This window comes from Varroa destructor, unplaced genomic scaffold, assembly GCF_002443255.2.
Source record: "Varroa destructor unplaced genomic scaffold, Vdes_3.0 BEIS01000001.1, whole genome shotgun sequence".
NCBI lineage: Eukaryota > Metazoa > Arthropoda > Arachnida > Mesostigmata > Varroidae > Varroa > Varroa destructor.
In genome coordinates, this window is record NW_019211454.1 from 32,545,812 (window position 1) to 32,568,252 (window position 22,441).

General features: G+C 41.3%; 1 protein-coding gene across 19 annotated transcripts in view; it reads right to left on the reverse strand.

Moving 5' to 3' along the window:
* Positions 1–22,441, reverse strand: part of LOC111243631 (protein qui-1-like) — a 233,249-nt gene that overhangs the window by 62,594 nt on the left and 148,214 nt on the right. For 17 of the 19 annotated variants that reach the window (XM_086977569.1, XM_086977526.1, XM_086977574.1 and 14 more), the window contains 4 exons: positions 9,689–9,851; positions 7,297–7,509; positions 2,878–3,072; positions 1,261–1,489 (listed from right to left, as the gene is read on the reverse strand). In XM_086977569.1, the coding sequence (XP_086833695.1) occupies positions 1,261–1,489; positions 2,878–3,072; positions 7,297–7,509; positions 9,689–9,851 (800 nt within the window). Of the gene's footprint in view, positions 1–1,260; positions 1,490–2,877; positions 3,073–7,296; positions 7,510–9,688; positions 9,852–10,044; positions 10,883–11,030; positions 11,166–22,441 lie in introns of those variants that run through there. The other 2 variants (XM_086977597.1, XM_086977595.1) reach the window with 2 other exon arrangements.

Below are 22,441 nucleotides of genomic sequence, written 5' to 3' on the forward strand. Positions count from 1 at the left end.
TCGCATCTAAATACTGTTTTCGTTTCATTGTATAATTAGTACATTGATCACCGCCAACCCGATTAATCTGATGCATATAGTCAATGAACGAAACAATCTCCCTGTTCTCAATCATTGAGGCGCTTAGCCAGTTGTTTCTACCGCCATATCAAGTTACTTACCTTGTCAACGAAACTTGTAACGGAAACAAGCTCTTTTCTAATTGTCTCTTATGAGCCTCTCTAACCGTCTGAGCTGAAGTGGAGGTGGCTGTAGCTTCTTTGCATTCGACTGCAAGTTATATAGCCCGATGGCTGTATGCTACTAATTGATATGGTTATCTATATATATATATCGTTCGAAGCTAATCTATAATATCTTTCTCTCTTGAGAGCTCAACTGATGGCAGTCTTTGCGATAGAGAGCCGTTTCGGGTCGGTAACGGGGTCATCTGCAAGACGCGTTAGATAGCAATTTCTTTTATATAAAACACAGAGCTCCTACTAGAAATTCGCGGAGGTGTCAATGTAGTTCAAAATAAGCAGAGCTTTAATTGCGAAAATTCGAGTTTTGCGGTTGTCTACAGTCTCCACTGACATTTTGAATTGCCCAGTGCCCAGCAGGACTGCGACATTTGTTGTTAGTCGTAGGCAGTGGATTTTCATTCATCTCTTCATTCGATAAATCTAGTTTTTTTTTTTTTTTCTGTAGTCTTAAGGAAAATATATAAAGCGTAAAGGCCATTGAGATATATAGTTAAGGCTTGGAGCAGTAGTAAAGTTGGCGTGAAAGATATACCAGTTTCCTATCTGGTTGATACATTATATCGAAACTTAAATAAGCATTCATCCCTAAATGTGTACACTACCTGAGTACGAATAATAGCGCGGTTAAACAGTGGCAGATTATTGACCGGCGTCATATTTGCTCTTTACTTTCTAACGAAAACCGCTATTATTCTATTTAGTATTCTGTCTAGCTAAGCCTTTCAAAATATCTCATTTGGGTATCACTGCTGTTCCAATGATCATCTAGTAAAGTCTCGTGAAAAAAGTTCACCTTTTTGTCATTGTTATATAGCTGCTTTTCTAGCTGTTATTTTATCATACATAGTCATTAAAAAATCTATGCGCAGATAAAACGTCAAACATATATATATATTCTCCAAAACTACAATGTTTAAACAATCCAAATCATTTGTATATAAAAAAAATGGCAGATTTTACTAACGCATACCAACTTTGACAATATATAATTTGCAGTTGTTCTACTTGTACTAACCAGGTATGTGTACGTAGGAATCAGATGAGGAGATACGCGATTTTAGAAGGCTCATGATAGACGATGAGGCCGACGATACCGAGACGATGATGTGCACATTGAGCGGTAGGGTCCACGGCAGCCAGCCCAGCAGCGAGCCTTGCGACGACGGGGGACACTTGAGCTCGTCAAGATCATCCAGAATAATGACGAGATCGTTTGTGGTAGTTTCGACTTGTTTCAAAAGGTCCTATGCAGTGAAGACCAATATAGACGCACATACAGACAAACAGAATATACCAGTGAATGCAAAGAGAAAAAAACAAATGCAACAGACGACGTAAGACGACAGCGATACGGAAAGACCCCAACGCCTTGAAGCCTTTAGCTTCAAAAGCAGCTAACAGTGTGCTCTTCCGAACTGCTAAAGGAAAGTTCCACTTACACAGTCGGCCCGTAACACAAGGACACAGTTAGGGCGAAGGATTGGTTGCTAAACGTCTCATACTAGCGGTGTCATAGAGACATACATACTGCAAAGTGTTTCTGTTCAAGAATCTAGCCCTACAGCAATTTAGATAGCCGCTGACAGGACACCGCTGAAAAACGTTCAGCGTATCTGTTGTCTATAAAGGAACGAACAACCTAATGGATATTATATAGCTAATTCTGCATATAAAGGAAGAACGTGCGTGCACTCATAAATTCGTGCATCATTCAGTATGGTGTTGAAATGAACCTTGATATCACTTTAACTCATAGATTTACATATGTATAGTTGAATGGTATCACCTTAGAAAGGTGCATAAGACATTCAAAGCGACCTGAAAGGATATCAGAGCAAATCCACATTAGGATACGCCCTCGTATGAATTAAGTCTGATTTATAGCGCAGATGAATACAAACTGGCCCATCCTTTAATGTGTGACATATACATCTCATCACATAATATCCTATCATGTGTTCATTCATCAATCAAGAAAAATTAGACTCATCTCCGTACTCGAACTGAATATTTGCACGTGGGTTTGTAGGATCTGCCTTCTAACAATAGCGTAAATAACGACACCATCGCTGAAGAAGCATTTTTAAGATGCTGTGATGTTGAGGTTCTGCAGTGGCCTGAAAATTTGTATCCGATCGAAAGCACGTGGCGTTATATACGTCAAGGCCGGAGAGGAAATCACGAACGTTCTACAACTCTACAAGGCGATGCCTCAAATATGGGCCCAGGATCCAGACGTGATGGGAGTAATACGGAAGCACATCTGGAACATGCCGAATTGAGTTTCAGCAGTGATCGCGGAGAAGTAGAGGGACCAAAAACTAGGCTTAATAAGTATATTTCCTCCTACAGCACTTTGGAAATATTTGTTTATAAACAATAACGCCACATGCGCTATCACTGAAGCGTGGGCACACAGAAAGACCGTACGCGAATATTTAGTCCCGGTACGCGGTTATTTTCGACCAAACTCAACAATTTGTAAAGTTTCTATGCGGCCTTGTTGTATTAGCCGATGACCGTACGTATTAGCTAGATAATTCTATGTCAAATCGCATTGAACTTGTATTGCATTCGTAGAATTGGATCCGTTTAGCGTTAGAAGTTAACTAATCGATATACTAAGACTTACCTGAAACCAGACGGAAAGCTTGCCGAGCTCAAAACTCTGATGCTTGGGACTGATCTCGAATCCGAACACCATCGAGATGTGCAGGCACATATTACGGAGCAATTCGGCCGTGTACGACGAGCAGGGGCTTTTCGCCACCGAGCGGATTACCCGTACGACATCGCTGCCTAGCCATTCTGGACAATACGTCAGTACCTAAAACAGAGTCTCAAATGTAAATCTCATAGGAATGAAGTCACTAGTACATGATCCAAAAGCTTATGATGGGCTCCCCGTATAATTCATAGAAGCTGTCGGCGAAAAGTTGTAAACAACTCCCGTCACTATGTGTTTAGGCGGTATTACCAATAATAATAACTTATTCTATTCACATTGTACATTCACCTATAGTTGGCGATGAATAAAGCAATAATTCGCCTGGCCATTTTGACCCGAGTCTGGACCACCTGAACTCTCACGGCGACGTTTTACGTAGGTAACCATAGAAAAATTTCGAGCGAGCGTTTTTTTCTTGTGTGTAACTTAATGCTGCCAATCATGTTTATGTTAAATTCGTACGATGCCATATCTATATTAAGTGAAAGCTCGGGAATCAAGAACTTTATGACATACATGTAAGACGCCGTTATACCTCCGACAAATGCAATGTGTTAGAAGTATTTTAAAACGCTGCGATGTATCGCCGGCACTTGCTTACTGGTTGCCGACAATAGAATTTATTTGATAAAATGTAGTTAAGAACGCCTACATTGCCAGTACCGATCAAACAGAAGATCGTCCTTTTCGTTCATGTCATTATCATTCAGCGTATCGAACTGGTGGGTGAAAATGAACTCCAACGATGTCTATGTAAACTTCGTGTTCGAGGGATGCGTATAAACACCAGGCAAACAGCATTTACCTTCTTAAATCTTATCACTGGTATTAATGTATATGATTAGTCAGATAGTATCCGTTTTCCGTCCTTTTTTATGTAGAAATCAATTTAGTGTTCGATGTTGGCTAAAGCGACACTCTCGCATTTTTGTTAGCCTTAGAAAATCGTATTAGAATTGCCTAACAGGTAGTTCTACACACGAAGTTAACAACGTGTAGCAACATTTACATGTACATAAAACATTAAAAGCAGTACTCGATTGTGGCTAATCAGCCTGTTTTCTGTCGAGATTAATATAACAGTATGTATGAAATAAAGATATAATTGGTTGAATGTGTAGCCCAGACAAAGCTGCTCTATAATGTGTGAGACGACCGGCCCTAGAAATGCTCGAATATTCGAAACGAGAAATCATGCCGTACTAACTGGAAAAGGGGTGCGCTTAACGTTGATAAGACTGGCGATATGGCACCAGAGTTGTTCTATTGTGTCAGTTGCGCTGCTGTTCAATGCTAAGTGCCCTATAATATCCGTGACAGACATAAAACTAGTTATTGACGAAAACCTTATGGTCGATACTGGAGTTCTTCCTAACACGGACGCACAATCACGTTGACATTGCTCGCGTGACGTACCATCTAACCATCGATTCTTATCTTCAATCGCATTATTCGTTCAACAAGTAAGGCTCCACCCTCAGAGTTGTGGCTCAGACTATGTCGTCGCTCTATGACGTAATCAGTAGCTTTACAAGAACCCTACAAATCTACACAGCGATAAAGGTGTATAATGCAACCAGCCATTTTCTGAGCTGATCCAAGACGCGGTAGTTGGCTATCTAGGAAGAGCTAGAGATTAAGCGAAATGTATCTCTGATATATGACATTTTTTTTATTGTATCCGTGTCCTTCCGTTAAGGAAATCGGAACTAGAGAAAGTGAATGAGCTTGCCACAAAAGGGAGGACTATAGACCTGATTCGGGAAAAAAGGGACGGCTGGTCTATTGCAGTATCGGCTGCAAGAAGTAGCAATAGCACGGGTCAGCAAGATCCTCTTTACTTTTCGTCGTTTTTTGTCCTGTTTCTCTAGCCGAGATCCCGCGAGGTGTATTTTTATTTCTTTGTTTGTGCATGATCACTTTCGTGCGTACCTCATTAAGAGAACGCTGACTGAAGTTGGTGTACGTTGAGCTGACGGTACTGATTCTCTTGCTGCTCGAATACGTCCGAGCAATTATAATTCACGGAAGCTTTTTGCCCGCGTGAACTGCAATATAAAAATTGCCAGATCATCAAACCAATGCAACAAGCCCTAGCGGAGCTGTGCTCCTTATATCTCTCTTCAGAACTTCACAGAAGGTAGCGTGTATGACGACGCTTTTTTTACATCTGCTGCTACTGTGCATGTCGCTACTGTTTTATGCTTACTAGTGTATAAGGTTTACAACGCTATTGATGAAGACACTGCGCTAACTTTTCCCTTGTCTTTTTATCGTACTTCAGCGTGAACAGACTGTTCGCAGTTGTAGTGCGTCGTGTTGAAGTGGGAGCATAGCTAAACTTCGAAATGACGAGGAAGCGCAGACAAGGCATACTACAACGATTCTGCCAGCGCGATTCTACCCTACGACAATGATGATGTGACTGTGGCAATGTTATTATGGAAAATATTTATCATCAAGAGCGCCTAAAGGCGGAATAGCACGACAGAAAGGAATGTAGTCGTAGAAATATTTTTCCTGAAAGTCTCCTTCCCTCTATCCTTATCTAACACACTCCCTTTCTTTATGCCGACGATGTTTCATGCAAAACGCAATCCTGCTGTAAACTTGCCGTAAATTCTCGACGCCTTTTTATAGAAATTTTTGAACTCGCCGTAATAATACTACAATGGCATTTTCGTAGCCATGCCACTGTGCGGTGCGATATAACAGACACTCACCGCCGAGACCATATCAGAACTTACTTGGCAAAAGTTTCGAACTCGAGAATATTAAGACCAAATCTATGTCCGCCTGCTGGCTCTATAACAGTGGAACGCTACTTGCGGAAAATTGCCCTAGGCAAGACCCCTTGCACTGTTCCCACGCTTGCACTCTTTTTAGCCCCTAGAAAAGAATAGCTTTGGCATAAAGGTCATATCGCCATTGAAATTCTACTCCGCCCATTGTCTCTACCAGGCTTTGTTAAGCGAAAACAAAATAAAAATTTTGTCGACAAATTCTATGGCAAGAAACAGCAGCGGAACCGCCTCAAAGCTTTTAGAACGGCCGTAGCCCTAGTAAAAGAGTTCGGTATAATTCTCTGAAAAAGTTTATTATACTTTAATTCTATGATAAAAGGTTTATCACTGAGGGTAAAAGCTTTACTGGGCAACTTCCTAAAGAATTATCAAATTTGCCGGATTTAGTGGTCAACATGTAGATTGCCAAACGTGCACACGTACGTAGAGAATAGTAATATAAAATTAATAATCCATTCATTTGATTTTTTGAGCAGGTTAAAAATAGTTCAACATAACTAGGTACTCGGCCAAAATTCGAAATTTGAGTTAGCTCTGATTCCTCAGGGCAGCTTAAATAGATTGTCCCGCTTAGGGCCCTCGAGCATACATTTATCATATACTGGCCGTTAATGTGACGGCGCACGCTGCCTAAAACGACTGCGCCTAGCTAACCGCTTGGCAACCCAACTGCTGGATAGAGGTAGCCCATCTGAAGTGGACTGTAAAAGTGAAGTCGGCTAAGTAAGTGATTATTCGCAGTAACTTATACACGTAAACAAGATCTGTCATGCAAATGAAGTTACAGTCGACGAATATATCTCGATGAGCTTATATTGCTATCTGTGTATGTATATAATGTCTGAAAATCCGACATTTATTAGTATGTCGCCGTGTGTTTGTTTATGCAGAGTGGATTGTGGACCATTGCGGCGTTAAACAACCATTTTTACCGTAAGACAAAAAGAACGCGTATGACCCTGTCATGTCAAAATTACACAGCTACTCCTATAATATAGCTTTTTTTCCTCTGCTCACACGGTACTCTGTAAATTTTACCTAAAGTTCATTGGCTTCTGTCTCATTAATCGTAGAGTTCAATAACTGCATAATGTCCTAATTGTACCAAATAGCACATCGAAGCAGGCATCTACGCGGAGGAAATAGTCGATTTTTTAATTTTCGCGAATCTTTATAGCTTTGTTGATAGAGGTTCGCTTATGGTTAGCTCTATTGCTTAGTACAGTGGTTACTGTGTTATAGTTAATTTTTCGTAAAGCTGACTAGGTACTTCTAGGTTGTAGGGCCATGCAATAGCAGGAGTGCCTAAAGCAAAAATACAATTTTTATAAATATAGCTGCCATAGCGGTGGTGATGGGTCGATCGGCCGCCTCATACAAGTGTGCGAAACGTTACGCACGTAGTCGATCGGTAGGCTATTTTTTCATCTGCCGTAAATGCGGAAGTTAAACCTACAGCCTTTCTATATTAGTACATAGTTGCATATAATGACGCAGTCAACATGTACATGAGGTTTACCTGTGCAAGTAATGTACTCTTTCCGCTGCCTTCGACTCCACAAACAACTATTGGCGAATGTCTCGCTCGTTCCTCTTCGCCGCACATCAGTCGTTGTATGTACAGCAGTGGTCCATAATCTCCGTCTCGCGACTGAGACACCCCAAGGGCTCGCAAGTGCTCACGACTGTTGCACAAGTGTGTTTGTGCTTCTCGAACCACTTCTTGGACCACCTACGGGAACAGAAACACAAGCTACACAATATTAAATCCATACTCAGTACAACGGAGATGATTGATGATCGACGAACGTAACAGGTGATGAGATTTACGACCCAAAATAAAATAAGGTTAATCTTGTATAAGGATTATCAAATGTTTTCAGTGGTAAAGGAACCAAATCTTAATAATAACAACAACTTGACAAATGTTGTTTGTTCGTTGACAGTGTATTAAGCACATATTGTGTAACCGCATGATTCAGGTCGTATATTTTGAAAACAAAAGCATTGCACAATAATAGTAACAATAACAGCCATTGTTTACGATACATAAGAATAACAATATTGGTCACTGTATGCATAATTGAAAAACACATATGGACCCCCAATAAGAGTAATCGTAAAAGTTTTAGTAGTCCTTTTTTAGTTTTTTTTTTTTTACCCACAACACCAGCTTTCCTTATACATTTATCTGTAGAGCTCAGTTTAACTAATCTATATTCAGGAGGTATGAAAAATACCTCTTTTTCTTTAAGGAACGTTTTTCTTTATGTCCGATACGCTGATCGTTAAGTTTTACTTCAGACACCGTCTTTTTTTTAAAAACTGTACTCCTTCCTCAGATTTAGGTTTTAACTTAAACGAAAAAGACCCACTCCTTCGTTTTTACTTTGTTCTGTCCTTTTTAGGACATCTCCTATAATCTATATAATTTAAGATATTGACAAGGAAACTATCTCTCTCTGCCTTTAACATCGAACCGGTACTCTTGGTTGATCGACATAAGACGATTAGTAAGCAAATACATTATAGTGGACATTTTCATGGGTGTTAGCACTGCTATTATTAAGGGCTGACACAGGTGGCCCATTGCGACACCATAGTTCTCGCCGTTCTTATTTATGTGACTTGCTTCATCTCTGCTATATACTTTTGGGATCAAATAGGAAACGTACTCGGGGAGCCTATCTTTTTCACAGTTGGATATCGTAAAAAATATATTCTTGCGGGCTATTTGTTGTCGCTATTCATGGCACTAGAAGAGTACTGTATACTCATCACGATTAAAACAGAAAAATCCCGTCTGTTAAATGAAAGCGGAGATTAGCTCTTCTCCAATGTTTTCGCGCTCATAGACCTAATCACTCGAGATCGACGGTTCACCGTGTTGCGACCGTTGAGGAGACAGAAAGCGAGATAAGACGACGGGACGTCAGTTGTAGGGTTCGCACAAAAATTAATTATTTACAAATTGCATTTTTGCCACGTCAGAACGCCGAAACAGAGACGCCTTGGCGGCTGGATTGGATATGGCGACGATCGATATAATCGTTGGAACTCTTTATAAGAAGCTCAGTTCAGGTGCAGCCAGACAGGTGAATCCCTTTGAACATAATAAAATTTAAAAAACTGAGCAAATTTGTTTTCATCAAAGCTCCCTCAGTCATACTCAGCAGGTTTTTTTGTTATTGGGCCAAAGGAAAATATTCATTGTAAATACAAAGATTAATTGCTGGCTTCAGGAGATGTCTTCATTGTGGGTAATACAAAACTTCCAGTCAGTGTTCAGATCCTGAGCATTGCGTGTACATCATAGTCCTTTCAGAAACGCGTATACTTTATAAGAGAAATCTATTGATCTTGTCAACGCTGTAGTGACACAATAGGTGGACATTGTATCGCATAACGGCAGAACATCTTAGACGTTTTTACGTATGATGTATGTAATTCAGGCGATCGCGGTCAGATTTTTATTGATCACATTTATTCATAAGCAAGAAGATAAAAACGCTATTAAGGTGGTTGGTAGTGAGTGGTAGAAGGTATAAACAACACTTTTGCAGTTAATTTCATATTTGTTTTATATCTACTTGAAGTGTAGGTGGTTTCTGCGTGAAGCTCTTAGGGAAGATTGAATGACATGGGACAAGAAAATTTCCATAGAAACGTGTTAGTGCTCGTACACTATTTTACCCGATTGTTTACGCTGCCTTTCAAATAGCTAGTGATTCCGTTTGAACAAACGTTCCTTCGGCGGCTATTCTCAAATAAGGATCGTTTAACGATCTAGGGTACGAACGCCCCATTCCTGACCAGTTAAACAGATCCAGGTTGATTTTGCAATGCAGTAATGAATCTGTTTAGAAAACAAAAGGCAATTAAAAGTAAGTCATTATGAAGGATTGCGTTACCTTTCGGAAGGTCGGTGGCAGCTCATCCCAGTCAGGGCTTTCGAGATGTGCAGCTTTGGCCACCATATCCTTGAGGCGGCCCGATAGCGTTCCACAGAGATCATCCAGGTAGACTGCGTGCTCGTTCATATTGGGATCCACTCCTGATGGAGACCACGAGATACTACCCGTATGAACAATAAGCGAATAGAGAATAGCCACAAAAATAGAAACATGAGCGTTTAGTGATATGTTGTCGTTGATAGTTGAGTCACATTTCTTTATTATTTTTTCATATTAAATAAACTGCGTCCTATATCTCTAAAATGCTCTGCGAGCAAAATGACAACAAGCTCGTTGCAAGACTCAACACTTACTGTTGTGATATATTGTGATCTTATACAGATCGTACGAGATAACTAAATGGCTTGAATGCTATGTAATCGACAGGCGGCAGAATGAGGTTTGCACCTTTTCTATGTGATACAATAGCTCGCCATTAGGTTAGTCTCATAGGCATGTAACTATTCGAATTATTCCATAAGCGGTGAATTAAAAACGCATGTATATGTGCTTCTGATCCATATAGGACGCTCTGTTCGTGTGTTTACGGCCGCACATACACGAGGGGTAGGTGAATTATTAGCTGCCCATAGAAAATGTTAGTCTGCATATCGTCCTGTCGTTATCATAGCGTTTCAGTAGAGTACACCGACAATGCACGGTAACAATGCACTTTTACCAAGCCTAAAGCCGAGATTTTAGCGATTATGATCACAACTGTTCAGGACAGTCCGTTTTCGTCCTGAATAGCGCAGCTGCCTGGCCGAGCGCCGCTGATGAAACAGAACGAATAGAAGTAAGAAGGAAAGTACTGGCGATTCACAGGACCAGCTGTTCACCCCGACGACACCATTAACAACATCGGTCCGCAACCACCGAAAAACCGTGCACAAGTGGACAGCATCGACAGGGACGACAATGGCTTTGCAAAAGAATTACAGAGGTGCGCAAACGGCCGCAGCATCAGCGAACGCATCTACGACATGGGCGAGAAAGACGAAAAGATTTGTATCGACTGGTTGTTCCATTATCTATCGCCCTCTTCATGCCTCCTCGGTTCGGTATCGACGGAACGTTGCGGACGCACTGGGGCTGAAGGTTCTTGAATTCCCTTGGCGCTACGACCTTTTCCTGTTTGTTCCTTCATCGTACCAGCTGTTCAATCGGCAAGCCCACCGTCGTCGAGAGATAGAATGAGAGGGAAAGAGAGAAAATAATGGCTAAAACGAATAAAAAGAAGAGACGGAAGTTGTGTCCAACAAGCAAAGCTGCGTCTCGCAAAGGCTGTCGCGTTTATTACCTGCTCTTGCTGAGGCATCGAGATGCGTAACATCCCAGCTTGTCACAATTCCCTCGTATCGATCCTTTTATAGTGATCGGCCGTAGGCCAAGAAGTACGATTGTGCACTTCCCTCACATCCCTTATTCTATGCGCTCTAGCCTCTAGTGGTCAAACGCGCTGTATAAAAATACAGTACAGTTAACTATAGAAAACGAATCGAATTCGGCTGCAGTGAGACGAGCCGGCGAAACACATGCATACTGCATGTACACGTTACGTTGCTTTTGGACGTGTCGACAGAGTATGAATGTGTGCAAGGAGGCGATATCTAATTCCGAAAGAGTTTACTGTAGCCGAAGGCGAAAAGCACAACGCCGCGATAACAAAGATCTATCTACAAAGTGTTCACTCAACCAAAAACCGGAGTGACAACAAGAAACACATTTGTATTTCCCGACCGGATGGACAAAGCCCAAACACGTATAGACCCTAGCTTGATATAGTTTGATAAAGAAGATGGAATTTAATACGCGAGCTAATTTATTATGTCGCCTTTTGCCTGGGCAGCCCTATAGCAAGTTTCCCTCGTATAACAAACATTTTCAGTTTTGACCACCTTTTAGACGGATTAAACGAGCATTCAAACATACAAACAATGACAAATGTGCGATGAACGTCGGCTGCAAATGCACTAATGCACGCAGTATACAACCAGGAAATTTCAAGTTATAACTATTGTTTTGCCGCACTCGCAGCTCAATCCGCATCCAATTTATCTTTTATTTCTACTTAAGTCGTCCGAAATAGGAGGTTGTAGCTGTTTCCGATGGGATAATAATAGCACTGTTGAACGTGGGGGTAGTGGAGGAAAACGGAAACAATATCGCAAAGACCAATCTCCAGGCAACAGGAAAATGGCGGCCTCTGTCCATCCCCCTGAGTCAACTTTATTCGCCCACACGTGAAAACACCTAATCGTGAAAAATAGTACCATTAGTTCTACACGTAGATCTTTTTTTCTCTTATAACCGACTACCACAGATAGGTGAGTTTTCAATTTGCCTGCCAATTAACTAAGCAGAAGCCGGCTACTCGCAAAATATTCGTTAAAACGTTTTACTGTAGGTTTAGACTATTAGAGTACTATTCTTTCAGCAGTACGATCTTGAGTTCCATATGGAATATATTTTGTGTAGTCGTATTGTATGTGACCTTGTTGAATCGTCTACATACCCTAAGATGGATTGCGTACAGCGTTTGTAGCCGTTGAATACGCAAACTACAGTTTCCAAAAATACTACAAGATCCGCTAAAGAAGTGAGGACACTATACGAAGTCGCTACTATGCATCTGCATGCTACCTGTAACTAGGGGCAAAATTTAATAGCAAAACTACCTTTTCTATACCAGTCAGCACGAACAATACCAAAACCTAAATAGTTCCATCTATAGAACACTACGAAGTATTTCTAATTCAGGTTCTTTTTGAATCGTTGAAATGCCATTGCTGTCATTATTAGCTTTTCTAACACGATCATTCATTCAGTCGAGTTGTTTCTAGCGATGTACGTACGTGCATGTAGTACGATTCAATGCTGTTCAATGCGGAGCCCCTGTTAGCCTCAGCTACTTGAAAAATTAGCTCAAATTAGACCTCTTGCTAATATGTTGGTAACGCAGTTAGCGTTGTTCTGGCATTCGGATAGGTGAGCATCTTAAGCCTAGTTAACATTGGATATAATGTCTAAAAGGTTCATGACGAAACAGCAAAGTCTGCTACTTTCCCAAGGCAATTGTAGCCGTTACCTACCCTAATGCTGTTCTTCAGACTGATACTATTTCTATTCGTTTGTTCAACCGTGCTCAAATTTTGCTTGCTACGTTGTGACCCGTAGGCGCCGTCGGTAAAGTCATTGCGCATTGCTGCGTACCATCGTGCCAAGACAATGTCGTGCAAAGAGGCGAGGGTGTTTCTCGTACGAACATAGATAAAGGGATCAAGCAGTTCCGAATATGTAGCTAGTTGTCGAACATTAATTCTACTACTTAGAGCACTGGAACTGGAGACGGCAACTAGTTAGCTCCATCGGCGCTGACTAAACCTATAACGACAGTGAAATAGTTCAGTGTTCCACACTCTACCTTCTATGAGCGGCTGAACGAAGGCACTGCGGCAATGGCCGTTGCCATTATCTGTTGGCACTACGGCTCTTGCAGGGTCTGACAAAGGGGGCAACTGCATACATCAATACCTGGCAAATAGTGGTTGCAGCGTCGGCGTGAATTTAATGAAAACTAGCTGAGTGAGACGGAACTAGAATTGAAGTCCTTTCTTTCCAGTGTTTCAGGAGATTATTCTGTCGCTAGTTGACTCGACTTCACGTTCTTCGAAACAGAGAAAACCTGAAGGCGGCGAATGAAATATTGAACGGTAGAGGCATTTTACGAAAAATAAAATAGCAAGTTGTGAAGGTAGGGGACAAACAGCGAAGAGAACAAAGTGCTGGCTAAAGGGACGCTAGGCCAAAGAGACGATGCCATCGATGCTTTCGCGTGAAAAACGTTCTCCTCGCCGTCGCTATACAGCCGATGGTACAGGAAAGCGTTAAGGATATATAGGTGACGTCAATTCGTTATTTGCGAGTGCGTTTGATTTGTGCTAGCTAGTGGAAAAACTGCAGCGATTTTCAACGATTGAGAGCTACGATAAAGGGTTGCACGGGCTGAAAAAAGATAAAAAACGCTAAAGATAGACTGTGAATCATATAGTCTGTGCTGTCAATCGGTCAGCTGTTCTGCATCGTGCAGTAGCTATCCTAAGATGGTAGCAACGTAATGATGATCGTTGGAGGTGGCTTTTCATAAGATCATGGCTTTGAATGATGTATGAATGGCTTAAAAAAAGGAGGAAAAAAGAAAATAGACTAAACTATCGATTCCATTGAAAGATATCAATCGATCTATCCGAAAATGAATGAGAAACAGACGATGACAGTGATAGCAAAAGTGGCTTCATTTGTAACGCTGTAGAGTTGTTGAATGCTAAACGATGGCGAAGTTTGAGTATAGCGTGGTTTGGTAGAAGCGACAGATATCCACATGCTTTCCTAGGGTTTATTTTATGCTAAGAATTTGTTACACGCTGAAAAGCAGACGTGTTTACATGGTAAACTCTGAGCTGACAATGATTGTTGGCAGCCTGGCGTTATTTGCCTAGCTAAAATTATTTAGAAATTCGTTAAACCGGGCTAAGATTTGACTTTATGCGCTGCTACCTCTGTCGCCTAATAGATCCCACCGCAACTGAAGAGAACGGTTAACGTCATGCAAGATCCTCGCTTGTCACTCTAGAAGCAGAAGAAAAAAAATGGCGGGTCTTCCGCCTTTTTGGCTTTTTTCGAAAATATGTAAGACAGACACAACTGAATCTTACTACTCGTATCTGTAACAAACGTACGTATTGAACTAAGCTCTTCAAATGTATAAATATGTTAGTCTCCATAGCCAATAATTCAACACATCAAAGTCGGAATCATTAACAGCGTTCATATTCATGATTAATGCAGTCAAAATAAAATGACAATACAGAAAGCATAACCACAAACGGTGACCATTCGCATACGTATTTGTCTCACTGTCTAAAGTATAGATTCTGTACCTTAAAATGTACTGAAATGCCCCTCTGATAAGATATGCATCGTCATCCAAGCTAAAAGCACGTTCTTATCGTTCCATGTTAGAGTTTGCCGTCGAAGCCTTTCTTTTTTACGGTGATGGCAGGGTGCGATAGTTGTCCGTAGTCTGGATTGCTGTTAAAGTGGCACGTTTGACTTTTCATCACCTGCCTTTTGCGTACTTTTCCGTTTCCATTTTCTCGTTCGCCACAGAAAAGAAAAATGGGAAATCTTTTGTTTGGCCTCTATCTCACCTTTTCCTCCCCGAGCATTTGGCAATAGTTGCATTTTTACAATTTCTATATCCGCGATTTTCTCTAGCCTGGGCTGTTCCTTCGTCGGCCGTTATCGGTACCCCAGATCCATTTCTCCCTGTCCCGCGTTTTGTGTTTTCCCGCTGGCGTTAGCTCTGGAAATGCCCAGTAGAGTCTAACGAGAATGCAAACAATCCCACGGGAGCTCCAAAAAAACTCACAGGTATAGTTGTGCCAATGGTGGCGGATGACGAAAAAAGAAAGCAAAGACCGAAGGATGCAGCAAGCAAAAAGGACGCGAGAAGGGGCCAAAATAAGATAGGTGAAGGTCGAAGCAGGACAACGACAAATGAAATTCGATTGATCGTTGTGCCACTGGAGTAGACGCCTTGTGGTTGCAGCTAGCAGGCATTTGAAACTGGAAGATATACTTCAGTTCTGCGTAAAGTTGGCAGAAAGAGTGCATTAAGGCATACGGGTTTCACGTCAGGGCGCCGACGGCGTTCAACTGAAATTGTTGCTAAAATAGATGAAAACGTTTTTGCGTGTGACGTTGTTACGCAAACTAACTGTACAGAATAAAGTATATTGCTGGTAAATAATTTGGACGAATGTCGATTTATCCTATAACTAAATGTTTATTGTGAAATAGCTTCGCTAATCGTTTTAGTACGAACTCTTCACAACTGGATTGGCAAGATCAAGATAGGTAAAGATTGGTAAGACTGGCAAGATGCGTAAGGCACCGGACCTACAAGCATTAACCTTTTGGCTAGGACTCAACTAATTCCCAAGTGGTTTTCCAAAGTATTCGAGTACTAACTTGCAGCTTACCGCTCAACTAAATTTAATCAGCACTGAAAAACGCGGCACGTCACAAAGAAAAGGCGCATACGTTATAACAGCCTATTATTATTATTATTATTACAGATACAGCCTATACCTGAAACTATAGCATTTATATGTAGGCGGCATAAGATTGAGAAGGTATGCGAATATAAGAGCCTTGCTTACGTCATTATTAAGAAGGTATATTTTTCTGTTATTCCAGCCATCGTTCATAATGTATTCCGATGCAGTGTAACGGCTCGAAGATTTGATGTTGATTTGTGCTTTTGTGATATTTATGAATAATTACAGTATGCACCATATTAGCTTGTATATTGTAGCATGTATAGCATGTATATTGTAGCAAGTAATCACTTTATCCGCGGCTTTATCACATTGCCAAATACTTCCGATGTCAATGGGTCGTAGATTGCACAATAGGTAAGCTGCTGTTACGACTAGAGAGGATGAAGCTAGGAGACGGCTAGCAACGTCTAAGGAACGGACCTACAGCCGCCGCGGTAGGAGCAACGATGGCGGGATTACTAAATGACATCGATTCAAAGAAAAAAATCCCTAGGGGCCGGGCAGCGGATTGACGCAGGTAGACCTAGAGAAATTGGTCCTGATTCCCCTGCTTGCGTTCTTCGCTCATTTAGGGCACTTCGTTCAGTTTGGCAAAACTTGCCTTCGAGCCCAGATAACAGCCGAGAAGACTGTCAATAACGAAGACAGCGACAGTGTCGGCAGCACGACGACCGCCAAATCACACCTGACCGCAAGAATAACTGCCGGTCCTAGCGGTTTCTAGGCGCTTTAGCACTTTACATTGTTGACAAACAAGGCAGCAGCCCGATATTTCCGGCATATGCTGCACTCATAATTGGATCGGTTTTAAATCACCAGTGTTTGATAGTACGAGTCGCGTTGTGTCAGCATTGATGCCATCTGAAAGCTGAAATCCCGACAATCGTATATGCTGGATTGGCTTTATTCTGATTTTAGAGATTAGTAAAATTCCCGCAAACCTTAGCCCTATTTTGTTTTCCATTATTTTATTTAGGCAAAAATGCTGCCCAAACACACAAACCGAGTGATGCCAGTTATGGTCAGGATATGTTATTGAAAAAAAACAGCTTGGACACGATTCTGTCGCTCTTGTTCTGAAGATTTCGATGTCAAAGATGATCTTCGTAGTGGTCGACTGATTACGAAAAACGCTGATAAAATTATTGGGTCAGACATCGTCAGGGAATTAAATATCTACCATCAGACAGCTTCAAATCATTGGAAGAACGCTCTACAAAAATGCAACGAAATCAAGGCAATACTATAACGGTCAACTACGGGTTATGGAAAGTAGTATAACAGTAATATGCAAAAAAAAAGTGCTTCATGAATCGTCACAAAGCCTGGACTGATGCCAAAAAAAAGATGACGATATGTGTCTGGTGGGGCTGAGAAAAAAAGATCGCGCATTATGAGTTGCGGCCGCTTGACAGAACGATTGATTTGGGCCACTAAAATGTTGTCACCAGTGACCAGGACGGGCTCAAACGTTTATCACATACATTACTTAGCTACCCGACAAAAACCTCGAAGGGAAATTTCAATGCATACGCCATAAATCCCTAATCTTGAGCCAAGAAGAACTACTAGCTATTTCGACCTCTATCAATTCATTTAGTTTCAATGGAGGGATGCAAACGTCAGTCGTCACAATTGAGCGATTAGGAAACGCAGAAATTCTACAGCGATGGATAATAGTTGAAAAATTAAGGAAAATTATCGCTAAAAATGGCTCGTATTGAATTTAGTTTTTGAGCTATAAAAATATATGTTTTGATAATAGTCAAAACTTTCGACCGCTCTCTCTTTCTATATACATATAGAGAGCGGTCGAAATTTTTTGCTAATATGTAGAGGCACATCCCAATTAGACTTTTCTGTAGGCTTCAAGATCGTGCTTAATTGAAAACAAATATTTTAATGAGATTTTTTATGGTGTGGCGGTCATGTTTATTCAACATGACCACAATCCAGCGCCCATTCGGGACCTAAGCCATAAGCCAATTATTTCCCAGATAATCCTTATTCAATACACACACCTAGTTTTAGTAACAGCGCATCAAACGATATTGGCAAATGTAAAGTGTCGCTCAAATACACTACGTGCAAAGACCTTTGATTTTACTGCGGGCCAAAGGTCTCAAACGCGTAGAAGAAAGAGAAACAATCAAAAAGTTTAAAAATTGTAAAAATTCGAAAGCAATATCAAAAAGACTAACCGTCAAAGCTAATGTATGTTCTGCCAATGTATGTTCTCCAGTCTAAAACGACCGATAATCCTTTTTATAGAAAACCTAGACATATGAAAAATAGCCTTGGAAACTAGTTGGATTGGCAAATGTAAGCCTCTAAATGACTCAAAATCATCGGATCTGCTGATCTTTCATGAAAGCTAGCGCACTGTTTTTCGCTATGACGAGTTTGTTGCCTTATTTTATGAAGGACTGGGTTTACTCAGATGTTATAGTAGTGGTAGTAGCGGTGCAATCATTGTGTAGAAATTATACATCATAACATTATATCAAGATGGAAATGCCCGCACAGCATACTGTGCGCTTCTATCTACACATCCAATCATAGTTGCAGTAACCTCGATACCCTTTTTTTTCGTTAATTGTATTAACCTCAGCATAAATCGTGGCTTAACACTTAGGCGTGTAAGCTGCTGCGTCGAAGTCTTTCGACCATCTTGGATCTTCTTTTTTTCGCTGGTTTGTCGCTAGGCTGACAAAATTCGGGTTTAAAAGTGACGTGTTACCTTTATTTGGTAACGATTCGAAGTTGTGAATCATCGGACATGAGACATTTCTATGTGCGTATTTTAACCCAAAAACACGTTGGGTTTGAAGGATCGCCTGGCCTCACATGGCTTGATCCGCCGTTTATTTTTAAGCTTGGTCTATTATTTAATATTTGCTTGAGTTAACTCAAATTAGTAGTAGCACGTAACTTATAATAACATTTAATTTCAATGAGAATATAAAAATATAACTTAGACAATACACTGCATTAATATAAAACACAACTGCCAAGTCGACCATGAATCCATATGTTTATTTTATTGCATTAGAGGCGCTCTTTGATTCGTTCGATGACGGTTATTTAGACGATACATTGTGCTTCGGAAAGGGCGCCCTAATGCTCTGTCTGTTCGCTCTTCAGATAGTTTTCCCTCTACCATCTGCCGCTACAGATGAGGGTAAGCTCGCAACATTAGACTTTGAACAGGAAAAACGAGTTAAGGATCAACAAAGTGAGACAGACCTGTGGCGCTGAGAAGCAGTCAATAGCTGTTCGGGCGTCGCCCATACTGCTAATCTTGCCTACAACAACTTTGGTCGGATTGAGATACATTTTGAATAGGAAAAAAAAATATTTATTTTTGAGCCACGGCAGTGGCTCCCGCTCAAGGCGATCGGTACTACGGTGACGCTTGTTCTCATTCTTCTTATTCGAAGCGTCTAGTTCCTTTTTCGTCTGCATTTTAGATTATTTTCAATAGATAGTGTTTGAGTTCTTCAACTAAAATATGTTTTGCTATTTCGTTACAATGGAGATCAAATGTACACTGGCGGACGAACTAACGCGACCAGGCCATGAATGCTGAGTCCCGCGCTTGATTCCGCTATCGGTTGTCCTTAAGAACGAACGTCCGGACATCGATACGTTTCTGTACGCACAAAAAGCGTCGATTTATGTCATGGACATTCAGTGTAAAAGCGTAGGAGCAACTCGTCTGCACAAACATACAAGTATTCAGGCATTATCTCTTTTGTGCCCGAAAGAGCAGAAACACACAACAAAAACACACTTATCCGTGCACACGAAAACCTACAGAGAGTTTATTCTAAGTAAGCTATAGCGGTCCGGAAGAGCGTGTCGCATGGAATTGGCATGATATGCGCTGTCAACGTAAGATTGTTTTAGGTCTTAGGCACTAGATGTTAGGCGTCTATCTACCCTGGCCGAAAAGCTCGGACATAAGCGTTTGAAAACAGCATTGAGGAAGACGATTGCCATTAATCGACGTATTGAATCATCTAGGTACTAATGGTGAGAGGTTTCATTGCGGTAAGCATTGCAAAATAGATGGACTAATATGTAAACTAGGATAGCTTGTCCAACGTCGTTTGCCGCTTCATGAGTGACTGTCGCTATATAGGAACGAACAACAAAAACGTGCACAAGATATAGCATACTTAAGAAGGCACGCAGCATCACCTGAGCTAATTACATTATCGCCATCTATTGACTCATTCTTCAACCAATACTTCAATTAGATCCTAGATTACCTAGAAATGGGAATCCCTACGAAGGTGTAAGAAGAGTACAAGTGTGTAATACGGAACACCAATTCTATGGAGCATGGTTTGTCACTTGCTTCCGTATCAGAAAATCTACGTTAGCTAATTTGTGTCACCAATTGACTTTCTGCTCGTTTCACACTGCATTACGACACACGGGCGACATAGCACAAGACGGGCAGTGGCAGCACTAGCCAATTAGATCTGTGGGGATTATGTATTAACTAGTTTTTCTCTTGTTTTTTTTTTTACCTACAATCCAACGTACAAAGCCATACATGGAGGGCGGCAAGCACTAGATTCGTAATACCAGGGCAGTAATAATGTATTTCAATGGCGATTATGTGCCAAATTTCTCAAATTACCTATGCTCTTTAACGGCAGTGATGAACCATAAAATCCATACAATTATCGACACTCTGTGTTTCACGCCGAAGCATATAAATCTGTAGTAAGTAACTCTGTTAGCATTTTCGACCGAGTACTGCAAGAAGCTAGCTTGGGAAATTTGCTACAATCAATACTACATCTGTTATCCTTTGCAACAAGAGGCAGGTTTCAACAGTGATCGTTTTACGTTCCATTGTGGCTCTGTAAGTTGAAGAATAGCTCACCGATCGCAAGACTCGTACGGCCCTACAGGAAAGCAACTCGTAAGCTCTTCGTTGACTTTAAAACTCAAACAATGAACCGTTCCTGCTAAAGGAAATGCCTCCCAACGGGTTTTTGGGCTTGTCTCTGCTCATAGGCCTATTGTGTTGACACTGGACGAATAAAGTAAGCGTTTAGTATCAGCCAGACAAAATACAGATGATCCTCGCAATTTTTACGTTACTGCTAATAAGCTTTCGTAGGGCGGTAGGTATCCAGCGCAAACGCTAATGGTCGCACATAAATATCGAGACTCTTCGTTAGAGGCGTTAAACATTGAGCCCTTGGGACTCGTTCTTTCTTTATTCGCTCAACGCGTACTCATTGCGCGCTACTCTCGGTACGGGAGCCCTCGGGCAGGTCCTCCGGCGAAGTGCAGCTTTCGTTAGGACCCCAAAAACATATTTAGCGGCAAAAAGAAGAAGCACGAATCTACAGAAAATCTGTTGGCATCTGCTTCCACGGCAGATCCGGAGATCCACGGCATACTTATGGATCGGCCGTTTCCTTTAACATTAAATGTACGAACAACAGCAACTTGAGTAGCAAATATGGGCGTCACCAGCCAGATAGTCTATGAGCAATGGAATGGTAGATCAGTAGAATCGTCGTCGTCGCCGCCTTAGGCGCTAGAAAGGAGCTTTTTGTAGGTTGTTGAGGTCTCAGAGGGAAGAAGTTGTTAAGCTTGACAGTTTGTTGTACGCTGTATGTTTGTTGTTGTTTTGGATGGGTTACTTGTTCGCTCTGAGCTATTCAAACAACAATAAGGGCCCAAATGTTTGTCGCAAACGCGCTTGCATTGCACTTATTTGATAAAGCTCCTTTCGAGATCACAACGCTTAGGTTCGATTGTATTTCGGACATTTCGGCCTGTGTTTCAAACATTTTACTTAGTGACCTTCCAGCCAAAGTTCCATGTAAGTCGGTGATACATATGATGATGTATGCTTCCTCTAGTCAGATAGGCAATATATTCCTGATATCACTATTGCCGATCTTGTTCAGTGCTGGCCACTCCGTTACTCTTGAAGTTTTGCTACGCACCCATGATACTAACGTAACTACTGCCATATTTTATAGCTGAACGAAGAGTCAGAAAGTACACGTCGGCTTACTTACGAGCATGTTATGCTAAAGGCACTTGGAAATTCTGAGAAGTTTTTTTTTAAAGAACAAACATAATAAGTGAACGGGTGAAATGGTGTGGCCCCGAGAGGTTTCGATCAGTCTAAGTGTTTGTAGAGGTTATTTTAGAAGCGGCTGTTGGACGCGTGCCTCGTGTACGTCGTGCTCTATGGTCGACGCGTGATGCATATTTTTCGAATGAGCACAGGGTGATGTACATATTTTATGAATATGGTTGTCATTTAATTAAATTAGAAGCGGAACCTTTCCCCCGTGGGAGTTCAGTAAACGTCCACCTGTCATTCTATTCAGAACTATCTGCCAAGTCTCATGTAACATGAAGATACAACATGGTAAGACAATCTGGTTTAAACATATGGCCCGAGATTGGACACAGTGCAAAACCATATTGTGCTGCTGTGCTCTCTACGGGTGTACATATACGTTCAAACATTTGCATTAGCCCCATCTAAAAAACATTCTGCGAATTCTGGTTAGCTGCGGACGGTAGCAGGCATGGTTTT